Source organism: Lycorma delicatula, chromosome 2 (genome assembly GCF_047948215.1).
Source record: "Lycorma delicatula isolate Av1 chromosome 2, ASM4794821v1, whole genome shotgun sequence".
NCBI classification, from domain to species: Eukaryota; Metazoa; Arthropoda; class Insecta; order Hemiptera; family Fulgoridae; genus Lycorma; species Lycorma delicatula.
The window spans coordinates 166,013,627-166,035,690 of record NC_134456.1 but is presented as its reverse complement, the minus strand read 5'-3'; the positions used below and the strand labels follow the sequence as shown (position 1 = coordinate 166,035,690).

General features: G+C 27.4%; 1 protein-coding gene across 1 annotated transcript in view; it reads left to right on the top strand.

Annotated features, from left to right (window-relative positions):
- LOC142319401 (vitellogenin-6-like) overlaps positions 1 to 22,064 on the top strand; it is a 98,897-nt gene that overhangs the window by 38,039 nt on the left and 38,794 nt on the right. Inside the window, exons 11-16 of the mRNA XM_075356643.1 lie at positions 4,020 to 4,173; positions 6,131 to 6,306; positions 12,582 to 12,805; positions 17,928 to 18,144; positions 19,621 to 19,807; positions 21,038 to 21,236. Coding sequence (XP_075212758.1) covers positions 4,020 to 4,173; positions 6,131 to 6,306; positions 12,582 to 12,805; positions 17,928 to 18,144; positions 19,621 to 19,807; positions 21,038 to 21,236 — 1,157 coding nt within the window. The remainder of the gene's footprint in view (positions 1 to 4,019; positions 4,174 to 6,130; positions 6,307 to 12,581; positions 12,806 to 17,927; positions 18,145 to 19,620; positions 19,808 to 21,037; positions 21,237 to 22,064) is intronic.

Sequence of the window (22,064 nt, the reverse complement as noted above, 5' to 3'; positions counted from 1 at the left end):
CTTTCAAGTTTTTTATTTCATTAAACTACAATCCTGTGACTCCTATATTCATTCATGATTTCCTTTGATCATGCTCCATTGGTTGATATGTCAACAATCTTTTCCAGTGGAATTAATTGATAAGTTTTCCAACAGCGATTTTAGTTCATTTTACAGGTTTAATTGTTGTAGTTCCTATCATGCATCAGTGGACCCAGTTCTTCAGTTATATTAAAATTGGAATCGATTCCTCATACAAATATCACTAATTGTGATGAGTCACTAATGTCACAGCTCTCATCAGTGTCAAGGAACACCATTCAAATTTTTTTATGCGTTCACCTAAATTTGCAGTAATTTTTTCGGATAGGTTTTTAATTCTTCTTCCAATTTTAAATATTGACAAACTAATTTTGGAAATAATATCTTTCTTATCAGGAAAATCTATTTCTGCAACAGCAGTTTCCTTAATCATTTCTCCATCAGCAAATGGTTCAGTTTTTTGGCTAAAATTTGAATAACAGTGTAACTAGCTTTCACTGCCAAATCTGATAAAAAGCTTTGAGATTTAAATATATGTTGTTGTTGTTGTTTTAAGCTTTTCTCAAATTGATTACATTTATCTTTCTGCATTTGGCATTGGATGTTTTTATAATCTGTCATGTTTCATCTCATAATGTCATTTAATAATGTATTTTTTTGATGCTGAATCCAAATCATAAAAGGCAAATAGCTTTGTCTTATACAATAGTTAAAAAAATAATCCAGTTTCCATTTTTCATTAAAACTTCTATTTTCATTCCCAACTTTTCATTTTTTTGTTTGTTTTTATATACTTTTTTAACTATAAAAATAGGGCAAGTGTTTATAAAAAAAAAAAATCACAAGAAAATTAATTTTCAGTTGACACAATTAGTTTTTAAATTTAAAAAATACTGCCTACCTTTTATATTACAATGACACTAATAAATCACAGAAATAGTCAACACAAAATACTCACAAAAAAGTTCTATGATTTTTGAAAAAACTTTTAATAAAACTTAAACTATCATGAAAAAAGCAGTCCTTATGATTGTCCTAAAGTTCTTATGATTGCAAAAGACTGTCACTACTGTTTGGTATGGAGGTGTAGAGTACATGTGTCCTTTTGCACAACTCGTTGGCTTTTCCGATAAAATAAGCAGTCAACTTAGTCTGATTTTGGTAATACTATGAAGTGGACTCTGTAGTGCTTGAGTCAGCAGTATTAAGTGATTATTACAGTTCATTAAATGCTTTTATTGTAACCAAATGCCAACATTTTACAACCATTTATCTTGATAGCACATTTTTATGAAATGGGAACTACTTTAAAATATATCTATTTTTTTTGTAATTTAATGGCCTTTTTTCTAATATATATATATAAAGTCAAAATGTAAAGCTTTGACAGGCCATATGAAAAAGTGACCCAGGCCATCCGTTGCTCATGCCTGATTTAAACAATTACTTCCCAACCTGGTCATCAATTTTAGAGAATTTCAAGTGTTGGCAATCATTATCTAAAAATGAAACAATACTGTTTTCACTTCTGTCAACTTTATTTTTAAACTGAACTACCCAAATATCTTCTCTTCTTACTTCTGTACATCATTCTTTTATACATCTTGGTAGCTGTCTTGTGTCTTTGCTTCTCATTATTATTAGTTATAAATTTGTTTTTGTATGTTGCTTTTTAACAACATAAGAAACTCAATCATTTTTATTGAATAGGCAATGTTCTCTTCTTTTTTTCTGTTTGATATATCATTATATAAACAAAAGCCATCTTAATTTTAGGGAAGTACATATCTTACATTATGAGGATAGATACATGTATTATAAGAAGTGAAAAAGAAGGAAACAGAGATGATAAGGAAGTTTAGTATTCTTCCTAGTATAATGTCTACTTTCCTGAAAAGTAGAGAAGATTGAAAATTAGATTCAGCACCAGACACTGTATAAAAAATATTAGTGTTGTAAATTAGGTCTTTGTTTATAATTAAAGTAGAGTAATTTTAATTAATTTAGCTGTTTAATTAAGGGAACATTGATTTAGATGATCATTGTATGGTTAGATCATTCTAGTTAGAAGTTACATATATATGTATTCTAGAATCTGTTTATAAAGTGCAAATTCAGTATAACCTATATTTTTGATAGTACATGTGTGCATACACGATGTACAAGTATAATAGTAAATATTTAATGAATGATTTATTTTGTGTGGTCAAGCATTATTATTCAATAGCACAGTCCATCTGAACAGTATCCTTTGTCTTTTTTTTTAATAGGTCATCTTAGCTTTTTCAAAGTTCTGTAATGCCCATACTTGCATAATTCCATGTTCAAGAAATTTAATAAATATCACATTTTAGTCTCAGAAAACAGTGGTGAAAATTTTCTGATGTAATGTTCTTGTTTAAGCTGCCTTGGTCTCAGGTATGTTAAATAGAACCACTGAGTTAATTGTGATTGCTGCTTAGTCTCACTATTTGAATATGATATCCATCCATTCCAAACTTTCATAACAGTGTGACAGAGGATTCATTTTTTCTTCTTCATTTTAATATGCTATAAAAATGTTTGAGCTTAAGCTAAACACTTCTATTTGTATGCATAAATAAAAATTTTCAACTCTCCAATTTAGAGGATTATTTAGTTTAGAATTTATTATAAACTGTTCTTGTAGATTATTTAGCAGTTACAGGAACTGCATGTCAGCCCAAATATTGATATTTACAAATATGCTGAATTGTATCATGTTCATACTGAAAATAAATTGTTAATAAATTTAAGGTGACTTTACCTAAAAAAAATGTTACTTGGTTGTGAAAGTGTTTCTTAACCTGTTATTGTAAAATTCCATATTTATCTACCAATTAAAAAAAAAAATATGACTATTTAAAAAAAAAAAATTTATCCTTGTTAAGATGAATACATATTCTTTAAAAAAACTAACAATATCCACCTGTAACAAAACAGATAACTGAACTTTCTTTGTATAACTCGAACAATAATTCAGCATACTAGAAGGATCTTATTATGCATTCGTTACCATATTTTTAAATTATCAAACCACTTAGAAATTCCCACCAATTTATTTAAAGTACTATTAAAAGATTTTTCTAAGTGCTATTATTGTTACATTTATCTTGTAATGCAATTTAATTATAATTTAAGAATTTTGGAATATTATTTATTGAGATAAAAGATATGGTGTAATTATCACTAATGTAAAAATGTTTTGTTTTTTATTAATATTAATTAGATTTATATTTCTTCTTTTTAACAAATGAAAGTGGTGAATTTTTCTGTATTTTTTTAAATGTATTTCTTATTTGTATTTTCTATAAAATATTATTATTTCCTTTTGGCTTGTTTAGACTTAAATTTGTGGTAATTTTTTACCTTATTCTGTCTAATCCTTTCCAAAACCTACAATAAGAATTTCACTGTTTTCATTAATATTTACTTTTGTATCTAAAAATATTCTTGATCCATTTTTATTAGTTTGCAGAATATATTTTAATTCATTATTAAAGGAATTAAATTTGTTTAAAATGATTAAATGTTTATTTTTATACTTTGGTTAACATTACTAAAATTTCATCTACACATCTTTTCATAAAAGAATATTTTGTGTTCATCTCACACCATACATTTTCAAAATTGTGTATAAGATTTCAGATATAACATTAGATAATTTTTAAGCAATACAATAATTTTTATTTTTAATTTTTAATGCAATACAAATCAACCTTAACCTTAACACGTAATTAATTCAGTTAATCGTGATCACTATCAGCATTTATGCTTAAAAATTGAAATGCATTACTATCTTTACATATAGTGTTTATTAATGATTTTCATGTGTTCTTAGGTGTTTATGTTAATAATTATTGATAGCAACACAATAATATATATATATATATATATTTGTTAACTTATTTATTTATAGTAACATTAAACTAATTGTTTTTACTTTTGTTTTGTAGTAATAAAGTAATTTTGTTTTATAGGTGTTATTGAAAGTAGCTGATCAATTTAGTCATGAAATTCAAGATGGTGCTGTACTAGCGTATTCAATATTGTTTGGGAAAGTATGTACTCAGAAGTTATGCTTATATCAATTGGTTCAAACAGTTTCAGAAGACTTTTATAATAAAATCAATGGTCAGTGTTGTCAGATTTAGTTATCTTATGTTTAATTAAGTTTACAGAGTGTATGTAAATCAGTTTTATTTGATATCTGTTTGACTGGGAAATTCTCATAACTCCCCAATAAAAAAAAACACCTTTTTGAATAATAGCAAAAAATATATGTATTGTATGACTCTCCTCCTCCTGTAGTTGTTAATTAATTGAAAAGTGGGTAAAATACATTAAACCTAACTCAACCGGCTGTGTGATACATGATTAGTGAACATCATTGTGTTTCAGCAAACGTAATATTTGTTTAGGAATGATGTAGGACTAATGTTTAAATTAAAAGTAATGTTTTTTTGTTTTTGTGTCTTTTTAATTAAATATAAATCCCTTGTCCTTGTTGCCATTTTACTGTAGACAGAAGAATTTATACTAATGCTCATTTGAAATAGTACTGTTTCTTAGCTTGTTTTAGTTCTAATGGAATTATACTTCCAAAGATCTTTTAGAATTAATCAGTAATAATGATAATTTCCGAGGAGTTGCACAGTTGTTAATTTTTACCTGCCTTGAAGAAGTTAGGAATCCTTTTATACATATACTCAAGAACTGTATTCCATATATATTGTATTTGTTTAATTAATCCGTTATTTTTGACAAATTTAGAATGATGTTGAATTTAGATATGTTTTAAAAATTTCATATTCAAGTGTGTTGAAATCTTGGTTTTTTTTTAATATTGAATGTATGAAATTTTAATGTTATAATTAATGTTTCAAGATATGCAATTTATGATCACAATCTGCAAACTGTATTATTTTACAAAACAACTAAGATATCACAGCACACATAAACATTATTAAATTAACAATCTAAAACATTAATTTTGACAAAAACAATCTATATCAAGTATATTATTCAAGTGCATACTTTAGGGGTTCCTCAACCTTTTTAAATTTACAACAGTGAAATTATCAGAAATTATGCTGATAAAGAAGCTCATAAATTTACAAAAAGCTGCTGTAAGACTAGTTTCATTAATATGAAAGATGGTTTGGTATAATTTTCAGTAATTTTAAAGTGCTATTGCATTTCAAAAATTTAGTAATGTAACAAGTGAAATAAAGAATTAAAAACACCTTCTTTTACAAACTAAATACATTTTAATAAATTATAATCATTTATTCTTCAAATGTATCTTTTGATTTGCAGTAACCCATTTATGGTTTTGGCTGTTGGATTCTTGATCCTTAATTGGTATTCTTCAGGTTTCGTAGAATCTAATTCCTGACATTTTCCAGGTGTGGTAGAAGGATCAGGTTGGTAGGGATGTAGTTTACTAAAATTTGTGAGTTTGCAACAATTATTTTAAAACTTATCACCCTGAGATGTCTCAGGGGATGTGGAATCATCAGGTTATAAAGGATAGAGTTTCACTGATCAGTTGACAAAACATGCTAACATTAAACAAAATTATGACGACTTTTTTTCAAATTACATGGGTGTTGTGCTTCGAAAATATCTTCTTAGAGAAAATTATACAGTTCCTTCATCAGTGGAGTTAATTGTGGCTTTATTATTAGTGGTTCCTATTTTGAAATCATACCTCATATTTGAAAATTTCAATACGCACTTTAAAAATCTTCTTCATCGTAATAATTTCAAGATTTATATTTGACACCAGCAAAATTATTTTCTGCATGAAAGCATTTCTTGCTTATATCAGTCTGTTTTTGATATCTTCCTTACTTTACTCTTTGGTTGAAATTTTACTCCCTAATTATGAATTTATGTAACTTCTCATATTTTTTTCCCTTTCCTGTTTTAATTCCTCATTATCCTGCATTCATTAATTGTGTTTTTCAAATTACTACTCTTCCAAAAAACATTCAGTTTTGATAATTGTAGTCAAAACAGTACAATCGAATATATAATTTACATGTATGTATTTTTAAATAATATTTCTGTTGTTATTCTCTTTCAGAAAACAAAGATAATTACAAGAAACAACTTGTATATGTAGAAGGGCTGAAAAATTTGATGACAAAAGATGCAGCTAACTTTTTAGGTAAAATAATTTCTAATAAAGAAATTTCTGAAGATCTTAGAGTGCGAGCTATTTTTGGCCCTAAAAATCCATTGTTGAAAAACCCTTCCCTGGTAAGGTGAAATGATAAAGTATTATATTTATTATTAAAATTTTATTTTATAAAATTTAGTTATTTATGGTTGAAATTGTGATTTTTAATTGTACATCCATTTTTATTTTCTTTTTTTAATTTAAAAATTTTTAATTTTTTTCTCTTAAATATCATGTTCCATTTTTATTTAAAATAATCTCATTAAAGTTAATGATAAAGTTTAATTTCTGATTAATAGTTTACTGTTACTAGCTAGTTATAAATTGAATGTGCATGTGAATATCAGTTTTAGATACAATCTTAAAACAAGAGCTTAATCACTCTGGTGAAATTAATATATGAATTGAAATATCAAAATCAGCGTTCTTGAAAATTAAATTGTTCTTCACCAACAAGAATTTGAATGTAAAAATAAAAATTCATATGGTACATTGTTACATCTTTTCAATTCTGCTTTACAGTGCAGAATCTTAGATGCTTAGAAAACATAATATGAAGAGAATCAGAACATTAAATTATGAGTATATCATAAGATCCCAAAAATTTCATTGTTCAAACAACATAGTACTACAAATGTGTATTAAAAAAAGGGAACTTGTAATTTAGATTTAAAAGAGGAAGCTAGAGTACTTTGGACAAGTCATGAGAGGATCAAAATACAAAATACTTTGACTAATGCTGCAGGGTAAAAAAGTTTGTAAAAGATCTGTAGGAAGAAGATGGTTGAAAAACCATTATCCTGGTTGAAAAATCGTAGGGAATGGTGTCACTGTGTCATGTTGATCACCAACATGGAGGTAGTAAGCTGGCACCATAAGAAGAAAAATGTGCTAATATTTATATCATAGGGGAAGTATTTTTATCAGTTAAAAATTGAACCTGTTTCCCCAGCCTTTTGTATCTCCCATTGTTTTCAGGTTCTTTATATTATATCTGATGTGGTAGCTTGTGTATTAAGGGTCTGATTCTAACAAAACTTGTATCAGAAACAGAGAGAATATTGAGAAAGTAATGTACGAGTGTCTCAAAAGTGTTTGGAAGAGCTTAATGAAAATATTATGTATATGCTTTTTTTTTAGTTTATTAAAAAAATGAAATCAACAAATTTTAGAAAAACTAGAAAAGCTCTTTCTGTAAAAACATTGTTTTTTTTCAATTTTTCCAACTTTAAATTGTTTTACGCTGTCTGTATTTTCAGGCATTTTCTTAAATGATGGGTTTTTGAGAACAGTCCTATAATAACTATAAGATATGTAGAAATGATAGTCTTAAAATTATAAGTTTCTTAAATTTTTCTTACTTTTCACTGTTACTTTGATCTATTTAGTGAAGTGAATAAAAACCAGTATTTACTTTTACTTGCAATTATACAAGTGTTTACTTGCAGTTCTGTGAATAAACAACGGTAAACCAAATACTTGACAAGTATTCTCTTTACTTGTAAAATAGGGAAGTGAATAACCTTTACTTATCAAGCGTTTACTTGTAACTACACGCAATTACTGATTCCGGTCAGACTTTACTTAAAACGAGTGAATAAAATCCTAAGTTCGGAAGAGTATTCAAGTATTTACTGGTAGAATTTCAAGGTAGCTGTTTAGTAACCTTATCAAACTTTCATTTAATTTTTTATACTTGGTATGGCTGCCTTTGTCAACATTCGTCAACCAAAAACTTATAAAGAAAGGCGAGTATTGAGTCCAAGACGATATGAAGAACTAATTCGTTTTACAAAAGAATCAGTTGAATTTTTGACGAACGCTTTTTTGGAAGAAAGTAATGAAAAGCGAGGAGATGCTCTGTCATCGCAACAGAAGATGGAAGTATTTTTGCGGTACTTATCAGACCCTAGATTTCAAAACGGTGTCAGTGAAGACTTCGGGATTCACCGTTCTACAGTATGCAAAACTTTCGATTACGTTCTGAATAAAATAAACGAAAAGGCATCTGAGTGGATTCACTTTCCACAGAATGCTCTTGAGTTAAATGAAGCCAAGAGAAAATGGAGTTCTCGCTTTAAAATGCCGAGCGTAATAGGTGCTGTGGTATGCACGCACTTAGAAATAAATACGTCACTTTACTTGAGGTCTATAAATATCTTTTCTGACAAATGATATCGGTAAACATGTAACACATAACGATTCGTAATGAATAAGAGTTTACAGTAAAAATGGGTTTTTGTCAATATGAATAGCCTTTTGAGTGGTGGGAATTTTTATAAAACGTAGTTTTCTGAATCTACGTTCACTTATACTAACATATGTTACTAATCTGTGATTTATGACACGGGTTTTTCATCATATTTTGCCCAATTTTCAACCGATTTGCTTGAAAGTATTATTTTTAAAATCAGCAAACTATGTTTCATAACAGAAAGCAAAAAAAAAAAAAAAATTTGCTTATAAAAAACGCGTTAGAAATGCGCAAAATAATTCTGCAATTAAATTATCGTAATTTTTGAGGCAATCAGATACCAACATATTTTCGCGGATACCAATCAACCGCGGATCATTGTGATGGGAAAAGATTAAAACAAATGAAACGTTTGATGTATTGACAAACGTGTCTGAACATGATGATGTATAGGATATGAATCATATAAGTGTTTTCTTGATAAGTAAAGAGAATACTGGATAAGTAAAAGCAAAATGGGAAAACTACTGGCAAATACTTGGACAACTACAAATGTTACAAGTGTTTACTTATAAGTATAAGTAAAAGGTTATTCACTTAGTCTCAAGGGTTTACTTTACTTGACCAGTATTTACTTTAAAGTAAAAAGTATAGTTTATTCACTTCACTAATTATCTGTATTTTTTCTGATCTATTATCTGTATACTTTATTATAAAGGTAAAAATTGTTTTCAAAGTTTATATTGGGAGTAGGAGATATATTTTTATCTATCTATTATTTGCAATGTAGTTACCACATAAAGTACTCCGCTTCTCAAATAACCAAATTTTTCTGTTAAAAACATCTTCATCAATCAACCCTTTCTTTTCCATGGTAAAGGTTATCATATTCATATATCTCTTTCTGGGTCTTCAACACTTTCTATAAAGAGGAATCCATACCAAAGCTATCATCAGAATTTCCTTCAGACATTCTTTGTAAGTAACATATATCATGCTAACTGCTGTTCTTGAAATGTCCTAAATCTGAGGATTTATTATTTTTAAGAGAAGTATTTTCTCTTGTTATGATACCTTAAATAACTATACACTTTTTAAAGGATCTAATCCATTATTTCACCCTCTTACATCTTGCTGCATAACAGCAGTGGACTTTTAATTGCTATTACAGTGCATATTTTTGTTCAAGTAGTTTTAAGTAGTGTTGACTGAGAAACTTTAGCTGAATGGATTAACATTCTTGATGTAGAATATCTTATCAGAGGCTTAAATTTGTGCGACTTATGTAATGTGCTAATGGTTTAACAAATCGCTCTAGAATGTTTGTTTCTTATTTTGCCTTTGGTAATAAATTAAATAAGATCATGAAGGTAATTAATTTTTTATTTTATCCCAATTTTAATATAAGTTAATTCAATAACCCAATTTTATATAAATAAAGAAACTAACAAGATTGGTGTGAGGTTTGCTTTTACTACCTTAACTACAGTATTAACTAATTCAGTGAGGATGTGGTTCTGGATCTAATTGATATCATTTGTGGGATATGAGTGTGAAACCAGAATCATGTCAAAACAACCTGTTGTTTACCATTAGATTACGTACTTAAAATGTTCAGAATTAAAAGAAATTTTTTTTTTCCTGATAAGATCTCATATTTTTTTTGTGTCTGTTTCAACATATTACTTTCTTCAGGATAAAAAAAAGGAATTTTTGATGATTTTTTATTTGTAAAGTTAGGAATTAGATCTTTAGTTGAATTAGATTCACAACCCCACATGTGAATTTAATTGATTTTTCGATGTATTTTCTTTTTACAATAGACTTTCGTACTAAAACTGTAAAGTAATGAATGAGATTCATACAGTTTATGTACAATTTAAAAGACTATTAATTTAAAGAATCAATTTAAAGAATATTAATTTTATAATCTTTCTTAATAATTCAACTGGAACCCAGAAATTTTAATTCTAAAGAGTAAAATAATAATTCTTATATTTATTATTTTCAGAAATGTTTATTCCAGAATAAATTTTTCTCCCATTTTTTAAATGATATTGAAAATTGAAATATTGGGAATATTTTAAATGTTACACATAAATAGCAATGATCATAAAAATAATTAAAATTAGTTATAAAATATATCAAATTAAAATCAATTTAAATAGTAACACTGAAAATGTCAAATATAAATTAAAAAAATATTTAATTAAAAATATAAATTAAAATAAAAGAACAGAAAATCTCAAACATTAAATATTTTCAACAAAAAAAAAACTTACACTAAAACATTGACTGTTTTTTCCCCTTTTTTTATGACCGCATAGAATCACTTTAGTCAGAGTATTATCCAAGTCTCTTCAAAGGGACTGTTTGGGCCTTGCGGTCCCCCCAGTACATTTTCATACATTCCAATCTTCATGCCCTTTCTGGTGTTGAAAATGTTCATTTGTAGTTTTTTCTTCTTAGTGTTTAGTGAGTGTTTTTATCCTTGATTTTTTCATTTAATTTTATTTTGTCTATAGTGTTTTCTGGTGTAAGGCCAATCTCCTTCAAATCCTATCTTATTTCTCTGACCCATTTGCATCCTGTCTTGGTATTTTTCAAATCAAGATTGTTTCTGAGACCAGCTGCTTCAGAAATAATGTAATCTTGCATCTTTATGATGTGTCCAAAAAATCCTAGTCTCCACTTACATGAGGTATTTCAGTGATGGGTTCTACGTCTTTGTATGAACTTATAACTTAACTTTACGAACTACTACTTAACTTATACTACTTTACTACTACTGCTTATTACTACTACACATGCACTTACTTATATGTTACTTATTATTTACATATTACTTACTACTTCTACTATTTTATTTATAACTTAACTTTTTGAACGTTTGTTAGGCGCAATACACCACTGCCCATCTCTCTGGTACTTTTTTTTATGCAGGTTCTTCCAATTCTTCTTTCAATTTTATGCAGTATTTTGGTCTTTGATTGTTTGTTCAGATAGAAGAGTGTTTCTGCTGCATATGTGGTTTTATAACTGTGTTGTGATTATATTGTTAAAACATTATTTGCTTCATTCTTCTTTTTTTATTCTAAAGGACAGACATCGGTGTAGAGAAGTGGTTTTATTTATTATACAATGTGTAAAGTTTTGGTAGTCCATGTTCTTGATGGTATAGTACATTGGTCATCTTTCAGAAGAAACTATAATACTGAATTGTATTAGTTGAATTAATTAGTAATTGTATTACTGAATTATATTCTGAATATCAGCAGAAAAGCATTTTACATTAACTCCATTATGTGGATGGTTGATTTCTTATACTGCTTGATACTTCTGTAATAAAACAATAATTAGAGAGGTATTGACCAATATCTGTCATTTCATGTTGTAATTTACTACCTCTTCAGGATTTTAAATCACAGATCTACAATTCGCAGTTATATTAACCAGAAATAAACACAATATCAATAAACAATTCATGAGATTCATGTTGTAAGGGAAACAGTGATGCTACTTGAATATCTTCAGGTAGGTTGTACAGGATAGAAAAGTTGAGTGGTTTATAACTGTATACTAGTGTTAGAAACCAGTGATACCAACCCTATGAGCCTACAGAAATCATCCCTAGTGAAAAAATTCAATATGATTCAGAACTGTATGTTTAGCTGACAAAACTTGAGGTGGTTCCAGAAGTACAGCCTACAGTGCTTGTACCAAAAGATTCTTCTAATTATCCTTAGTCAGTATTGCATCATATATTTTTTCCTCGTTGAATATTTTAAAAAAGCCCTTATAATTTACATGTAAGCATTGAATCATGCATTATACTATTAAAAATAACCTATACAAATATCCACAAATATGAAAATTCTGTAAATTGCAGCATAAGATCTGGCCTGTTTCAACTAAATAGTTAAATAGGTTTAACTTTAAATACTTTAATACTTTATTTAGGTGTTTTCAACTAATTTTTTTGATATTTGATATTCCAAATTAACTTTTAACAAATTAAATTATTATATTTTTAACAAATTAAATTTTGATATTTGGTATTGGTTTTGATATTTCTGACTCCTGTATTTACTGTGTAGATGTTTACTCAAATGTGACGGTATCTTTTTATGTTTTCTTATCTTTGTTTTTTTTCCTTTACAGCTTTTTAAAGTATGCTTGCCCGTCTTGGTCGATATTAGTGAACCTGCTGATTTAAGAATTGCTGCTCTTTCAATGATTATCGAATATCATATTTCTCATCCTGATTCTTCAATGTATACTTATCATTGGCATATGCTTGCTGAACGCTCTGCCCATGTTTACAATTATTACTACACACTCCTGCAGTCATATGCTAAGAGCACCAATCCTCATCATGAGGCAATGTAATTAATTTTTTTTTTGTTAATTATGTATGTTTACCATTAATTTATTTTGAGATTTACCTCAACATTATAAGAAATGTTACTGAATTAATTATAAGAAATATTACTGAAAGAATTCAGTTCTGGGCACAGGGAAGTATATTAAACTGTATTCCCTAAGGTCATATGAGAATTTTTTAGATTCCTCATCACTAATTTCATATTTTTATTCTGGGCAATGATAATGGGTGAGCGTTTTTCAGTTCTTCAAAAAAAAAAAAAAAAAAAAAATTACTAATTTCCCATAGAGTCCTTTCTTGAAAACAAAAAGCATGTGAAGTAAGAGTGAAATTCCATTAATAAAAACGATTCTTTATTAAACTGTTTCATGTAGATAACTTAAGTTAAATAATATTATATGTGATTTTTTCTGGTATTTTTTATTGATTTTAGTTATCTGTACTTTAAATGATGCTCCTTTAATAACAGAATTATTATTATATGTTGGTAATTAAATTTTTGTTTTCTCATTACACATAAATAAAATACAAAAATATATAATACTAATTCTATGAATATATTTTTTAATTAAGGTTGATTTGATTGTTACATAATGAAATATTCATGAACTCTACTCTTATTAAAAGTTACTAATTAAAACTGTTTAATTGGAAGGTATAAGTTTCTTAATATAAAAATGTTTCAAGTTTACTATTAAATTGAAATATTAGAGGAAAAGACTTGCAATGTAATGAAACGGAATGCAAGGATAGTGGGAGTTTGTCTTCTCCCTACTAATTGCAGAACCTGGACAAATGTCCCTTGCTGCTGTGTCTATCTATTTTATCTGAAGGGTTATTATTTGTTTAGTGTCGGTTATAGATTTTATTTGTTTTATTTTATTTATGGATGAATTTGGTGTTTGCGTTCCGGTCCTTTAGAACAATGAGAAATAATTGACTGGGGCTGATAGGGGGTGACTACGTGTGAATGTGCTTTGTACTTCCGGCAACATTCCCCTTTAGTTCATCCTCTGAAGCCCGTTTGATGCTAGAGCCTTTCAGTCTAACAGTTTGCCTTCTGTGGGGGCCCTAGTGTTTGGAGGAAGCTACCAGACACACGTGTGTCTAGGAAAGGGTTTGGGGGATCATGTGGTCACCGTCATTGTGTTGGTTCACCTGAAACAGAGCTGAAATAGACATAAAAAGGAGGCATGTTCTATATTGCAAGAAAGATATAACAGACCTTGTAATATGACAAACCTCTCATGTTTCAGCTACCTACATATTAAATTTTTATAAAATTTAATTTTTTTATAATGTTGAGAACTATTAATTAGGATAGTATGGGCTTTGATTCAGATGTTTTCAATAAAAATTGAAAGTTAACAATTTATTTATCATTTTGAATAATTAAGTGGTCTACTAGTAGTTAACACTGGTCAGGTAAGATATATTACCGTTAGTAATAGTGAATATTAAATTAGGATGGGATCAACAAAATATCAAGTCAATGGATTTGGTATAAAAGGTTTAAAAGATATTTTATTTTATTTTGTTTATTTAACTGAACACTTCCACTAACTTCATCATAGACAATGAAAAAGGTTTAGCCAGGTAGCAGCATCTTATCTATTTCCTGTTGAGGACACCTGTGGAGCATAATACAACAAAACCATATGTTCAATTATTATTAAGCACTCATTAGAACATTAGATTTTACCTATATCTGTATTATTGTAGGATATTATAATGGGGTAGATTAAGTTAATATTGGCTCAAGTATTTATTTTATTTTACATTTAATTTGAATAAAATATAACACAACTAAATGTTTAATGTTTAATTACTTGTTAAGCATTAGTTAGGGTGTTATATTATATTTTCTATTTATGAAAAAAAAACCATATGTTCATACATTTATGAACTGTAGCAACTTTACACCCACATTTCTTTTTAATGACCTTTTTTTAAAGGCCCACAGTCATTTCTGGGAGTTGCCTGTTGGCTCATCCGATGTAGAGGCTCATCCGATGTAGAGGCTCCTGGCCTGGTTTATCATACACAAACCCTTTTCTCGGTGGTTCATCTAAGACGGCATGAGGCCTTTTCCTCTGCTGACATGACACAACCTCATTGTTTTGTCTCTCACCCGCCTGCCACACCACCCCCTGCTGAGGCACACACATACCATACCCATCAGTACTTTACTCGGTTTGAGTAGACAATCTAAGTTTACTTTTATATTTTCATGCAAGGAATGTTATTCAAGAAGTACTGATGTAATAATTCTAACTCCAAAAGGATATGCTAATTTTCAAAAAATCTGTTGTTTATCATGTGGTACAGAATCAACTTTTGACATGTCAAGTTATGTAACTGAAAATGAATCAACTAGAAAAACTTTTGATATAAATTATAGAGTAGTGCAGGCTTTTACATCAATGGAAGGGGGCACAGAGCATTAGAAACTTTCAGTATGTATATGAACATCAAATCAATGCAAAGTGGAACTTGTAAAAACGTATTTTTCATCTTCATAATGTTTATAAACAAAATGTTCAAAAATCACCAGAAGCAGCATATAGTGAAGTTAGAAAAAGCTATGAAATATTAGGTAATATATAATCATATATATATTATATATTTGAAGGACAAATGATTGACATTACTGTTAGCTGTGTTAGAAGCTAACAAAAATGTGGCTTTACACCCAAATGTGGTATTGGATATTGCATTAAGTGGACTGGTAAATAGATTTTGAGGTTTTGACAAAGATTTTGAGTTATCAAAATACTGTCGTATATGGGAAAAAAGAAAACAAAATTCACTAATTCAGAAGCCTATATTATGTGGTATGAAACCCATAAACACAAATATGACAGAATGGCTCCACATAACACAGAAGATAATGGCTCCTCTCCTACCATGGAGATGGTGGCAGCTGAAACAATATAGTCATAATCGAAAGAGTGTTAGTTTCATTATACGTTAGTGTCAGATGGTAATTCTAAAACACTCACATTTGAACTCTTTAAAAATCTATGGGAACTCTTTAGGGACCAATGTTTTGATGGAAGAAAGAATACACGGAAATTTGAGAGACATTCTCATAAAAAAAGTAATCGTTTACTTTCTCAAAAGTATTCAAAAAAAACATTGGCAATGTTGCTGATGTGAAAAAGGCAATATTTGTTACCTTTTATTACTGTCAGTCTACTTATGAACAGCCAAATCACAGAAAATATTCTGTAGGAGTGGATTCTTGGTGTTACTTTCAAAGAGCAATATCGAGAAATGAAATCCTTGAATCATATAAAAATTAATTAAAAGCTGCTTTAACAGTGAAAAGTATAAGTAGAATTTTCTACCTTTATATCAAAGACTAGCATCAAATTTTATACTAAAGAGGTGCAGGATTGTTAAAATGCAAAATGCCAATGAAACATTACATAATATCAACTGGACCAAGTGTCCAAAAGTTGTATTCATTTCAAAAGTAAGTTTAGAAATTGGTTTATATGAAGCTGCATGTGAGTACAATACTGGATCTTTCAAGACCTTGCTACTTTTTAAAAAGCTGCTGGCATGAATATAGCTAAAATAAGACTACAATTTTATAAAAGAGTTATGACTAGCTAAAGCTCATAATTGTTCAGAATATGAAACCTACAGAAAAAAGCTAAAAGTTGCTCAGCTGTAAATGGAAAAGAGAAAAAAGAGTAGAAAGGACTGTCATATGGAGCAGCTGAATTTTAAAAACTAAAATTTAAAATCTACACTACTTCATAGAATTTATAGAGTATGTATTTTTTAGAGTTTTGATTTCCATATGACATATTCATATATAAATAAGCTAGTAATGTATAAAATAATGTTTCATCACATGTACATGTAATAAGTACAAATATAAGTTGTTAATAATACATACAAAAATCAGTGATCTTGTATTGATGAAAAGTGCAAATGAAACTTTGAATTATGTTTTCCAAAGATTGGATTGTTTTCACTTTTTCAAAGGAAAGATTTGATATATCTCAAAAACTATTTACGATAGAACTTTGAAACTTTGCACACTTATTTATAACATTATAATGAATGGAATTTATAACATTACAATTTCTGATATAATGGAGTATCTGCTAAATTTTAGATATGAAGGGCCATTGTTTATTCAGATTAGAATTTTTAGATTATTTTTATTGATTGTATAACTTGAAGGAGAATGTTAGAACATTAAACAAACACATCCCATTTTTTTAGTACTTTCTAAAGGCTTTTCATAAAATTTTTTCAATAGTTTTTTTAGATATATCCATTTTTGAATTTTTATGATTTTCTGAAAAAAAAAGAAAAAGGTAAAGTAGTAAAAAATAATAAAATTTGTTTCAAAATTTACTGAATTCGTATGTTTTAAAAGACATTAAACATGAAAGTAGTATTAAAAAATAAATTGGAGAAGAAATAAAAAGAATAAGATTTTCAGTAAGGAATCCCCTTAACCTGTTTTCTTATTTTTCATGTAGTACTCATTCTTTGTAGTTTTACTTCCTAAGGAACAAAATTATTTGATGTTTTTTTTTTTTTTGTATAATAGTGAATCTACAAAATTCAACAATATGGTTTCAGCTAAAACTATAGCTTGTCTTTTTTGTCTTCTATTCTACTTTCGACTACCAAATTCCAACGCTGATTATGAATAACTATTTCTTTTCAATATAATTTTCATTCGTTAAATTGTTAAACATTTTATTCCACTCTCACCATTGACCTTCTCATAGTCTAAAATAGAATATATTTCTTCATAGAGTGAAACTTTTTTATTCAATTTTTTACTCAGTTTAGAAATTTATTGGAAAAATTTTACAAAATGATAGCTTCAAATTTTTGACTGCAATTAAATTTTAAGTACCTTTAACCTTTTTTTCTTTCAAAATTTCCATACGTCAAAATTTGACACTTATACCGATATCAATTGGTTAAAATTCTATAAATATTTTTGTATAATGTCTATAAAGAGTTTTTAATTTATATGTAATAAAAAAGACAAAAATTAAATACCTTGTCTAAAAGAATAATTATATTTGATAAATTTTGTAAAATCTGCCAAGCTCTAAGTTAATGTTTATTTTTTTTGTTTACAGTAAAAAAGTATCTCAAAAACTTCTTAAAGTATCAAGAAAACCATCTTCACATTTGAGATTTGGAAGTTTTGCCAACATTTACAATTACATTGGTAAAAATAATGGTAATGGCTATGAAACTGTATTCAATGTAATTGGTGCACAAGGAAGTTTACCAAATACATTATATGGTGAATGGAATTTACTGTACAATGATAATGTACTTAATCTAGTTGGAGTAAGTATTTTTTAACTTACAGTTAAAAATTGTTTTAGCTAATTATGTGTTTATTATTTTTTTATCTTAGTAATTGCTTTGAAAATCCTTTAAAATTTTAAATGCTTAAATTACACTTTTTATCATTTATAAAATAAATGACATTATCTTTTTCTTTAATGTGTTTATTGTTATTTAGTTGATTATTGAGTATACTGAGGAATAATGTAGTTTTTTTATGGTAGTTTTTAATTTCACATGCACCTTATTAAATTGTATTCAATAAAACTGATTACATTTAATCAGTACTATAATTAGTTTATAATCTCTATTTTCTTCCAATACAGCTCTTGCTTTAGGTTCTACATTTATTATAATAAAAAGTAGATTTTACAATATGGTTAAAAGTTTGTATAACGACTTATAAAGATGAATGTAAGAAAAAACTTTGGTTGTTCAGAATCTGAATTCAACATTTAGTTTTGTTTAGTCAAATTTTATTCACAGATTAAAAAAAATGTTTTAAAGAGTGATACTAATTTTCTCATTGTACAGATATTTGTATACAAGAAAGTCTTAGTACATTTTATTTTGTATTATTTTTTTAATAATTTTAATTATAATATTGTGTTGTATGATTGTCATCAAGAAGTAAAGAATATTTGCCTGAATAAACATTAACTAGTAATAATTTAAAATTATTTATTTTATCCTTACATTAAAGTATTCTTTATTTTTCTTATTTAAAATTATATCTTTGAATAAAACATCAAATCATATAATGTTACTAGTTTTTCTGTTCTATATTACAAAAATTGCTACTAGGTTTGTTAACATTCAGCAACAGCTTTTTTTGACCTAGTATCACTTTCAAAATAACTGATGCTTTAATTTAGAAAATACATGAAAATCACTGGGAGCCATATCAGTGCTGTATGTTGGGGATTGCTAAAAATTTCCATGCAAACTTTTTTAGTCAGAGCTTGTAGCAGACTATAACATGTATTACTGGAAAAAAACAATGCTGCTTAGAAATAAATAGTTTATTATTATTAATAATTATTATTTATTATTTGTTTTCTAATTTGTGGTAGACCCAGTTAATAATTTCAAAGTAAGTTTATCAATATAGTTTTTCATTTGGTTATTTAGTCTAAAAGAGGCAGTCTGGCCACAAAAAGCACTTTCCATCACACTTATACTTAGATCTTGTTTGATTTTTTATTATTTTGAAGGAGTTCCTGAGTGACTGTGTCTAAGTGTTTAGTTGTTGGTAGAGATCATTTTCAACATTTACTCTGAAAATAAGTACAGACAGGTATGTTAGGTCTTAATAGATGTTGTATTACCTGACAGGTTACTGTAGATATTGGCAGGACTACTTTTTTTGTGTATAGTGGTTTTTTTTCTTTTGATGAGATAAATAAGTATAATAATAATAATTTTATTTTATTTATTTTCTTTTTTTATGTAAAATTACTGGTAATTTTTTTTCAGGTATATATAAGAATTAAAGGTTTACAAGAAAATATTTTGAATTGCATTCTTAAAGATGTTAAATCTTTATTATTTGTACGAACAGGGTTAAATAATAAAGAATTTGATGATCCATACCACATAGAAATAATTCTCCAAAAGCAAGGTTATACTACATCTATTATCTACCAGACTGAAGGAAATATAGGTAATTGATAACCCATATTCAATAATCTTCTGATATTACAGTTTTGTAAATTTTTTTGTCAATATCTATTTCAGATTCAAACCCTTGTTCATTTATTCCAAGAAAAGTAGAAAATAAAAAGGAAAAGAGCAGAGAAGCAATGAAAATTGGCTTATATAATATGGTCAATTTAACTTACTCTAGTTTTTCAAATAATTTGAAAATTTTATCAGAAAAGCTTTTTAAACATTTCATGAAAATTCATTTACATACGAGTAGTTAGATTTTACAATTTATTTAATAATCCATTTTTTTTAAATGTTTTTTGTTTGTCACTGAAGTGTAAACTAGAAAGATGGTCTTCTGAAAAATATTAAGAAAATTGTTAAATTACTAATGAGTCTTTACTATTCACCATTTTAAAAGAATAAAAATTATCATTGTCTTGCCACAGGTTTACATTAATAAATGATGGTATTGCAATTTGACAATTATGATCTGAAAGATTATAACATGAACAAATTGAAAATTAAGTAAATTTGTAGAAATATTGTCAATATAGTTGGAAGAGTGCTTATAATTTCAGTGTGCTAAGAGAGAAATATTTTCTCCTGCTAACCCAAAACTAAGTTAATAATTCATTCATCACTAGACCAACTGTTATTAAAATCACCACATACTATTACATTGAATATAACACTGAATTTATTAGAAATTGTAAAAAGAGTTTCTAATATTTTATGTAGAAAGGTTTCAAAAAACCTTTCCATTTTATTTTAAAATGTCAACACCAGCTGGCATTTTATTACTAAAATCTTGTCACATCATTAGTAATATGTTTCAAGATCAGCCAATTTTCCCAAAACTATATATTATAATGAACATCATTAAATAATTTGTATTTTGTATAAATTTTTACATGTTATTTAATAAATTACCCACAATAAGGTTTTTTTTAAAAACAATAACTATTTCCAAGACAAAGTAAACTATACCTAAAAAGGTATTTTGTATTTTTATTATAAAATTTTGAGAAATATTTTTAAAAGATTGGGTTAAAATACTTCTAATACTGGTTCATAATAAAAAATAAATATGTATTCATACATGAACAAACATCCAATTAACACTAGAATACAATTTAATATATATATATATATATAATTATGTAATAGATTATTATTTTTCTAATTGAGTATAATTAATATTACTACATTTAACCAGAGAATATTGTTTTTGTTTTCTTTTTAGCTGAAATTGGATTGCAGCAGTTAATGAAGTTGAACAAACAGTTTATTTCATTCACTCATCTTGGTGAAAAAACTATAGTAACTGATATTGGTGTACCTTTAGTTGTAGCTATTGCCCATCCTTCAGTAACATCTGTAATTGGACATGTTAAGTTTGATGACTATATACCTCATGCAGTTGATATTAATTTAGATATTAGGTAATAAATATTTGATGTATGTATAAATTAGTATTTTAAAAATGGTTTGAAATATTCTGATAAAAATTTGGTTTAAATTTTTATTCAAAATTCTCTACAAAATAAATTAATTAATTTTGCGTTTTTTGTTTTCAGAATTCAAAAATGTTTGCCATTTCAATCTTTATATAATGATAACTTAATAATTCAGTCATTATGTTTTATTATGAAAAATTGAAGCATCTTATTTACTGTGAAATTACATTCCACCCATTTAATCAATTCAAACATCCCAGTTACAGCAAAAACTGTTTGGTATCGCCTGTATACTTTCATTATGGGAAAAACTCAGAACAAATTTTGAACCACTGCTTGTTTCTTTCTGTGTAAAAAAAAGAAAATATATTGCTTATTAATAGATGATCTGAAAATATAAAAAAGCCATCAATGAATTTCATAATTTTTCCGGCTATGCCAAAAAACCAGAGCTAACATTGTAGATGGAAAAACTCCCATTAACTTCTTTTCTGAAGCAGGATTAAGCAAAAAATATATAGCCACTTTTTGAGGAGGGGTAAATATTAAATTAAACCTTTTGGTGATCTTGATAAAAAAAAGTTTTAACTTTTTCTAAGAAAAGGATTTTGCTAAAGTCCCCCAGTAAAGATTTGAAATCTTATTTCAGCCAAAACATCTCTCCTTTTTCCTGTTTTTGCAAAGAACAGGAAATTCTTTCTTACTGAACGTAGTACCTGTCTGTAAAGTTGGAAGAAAATCGGTCAATGGGGTCAAGCGTAATAAGACCAAGTACATCATACATATGGTACATGCATACACACATACACACAA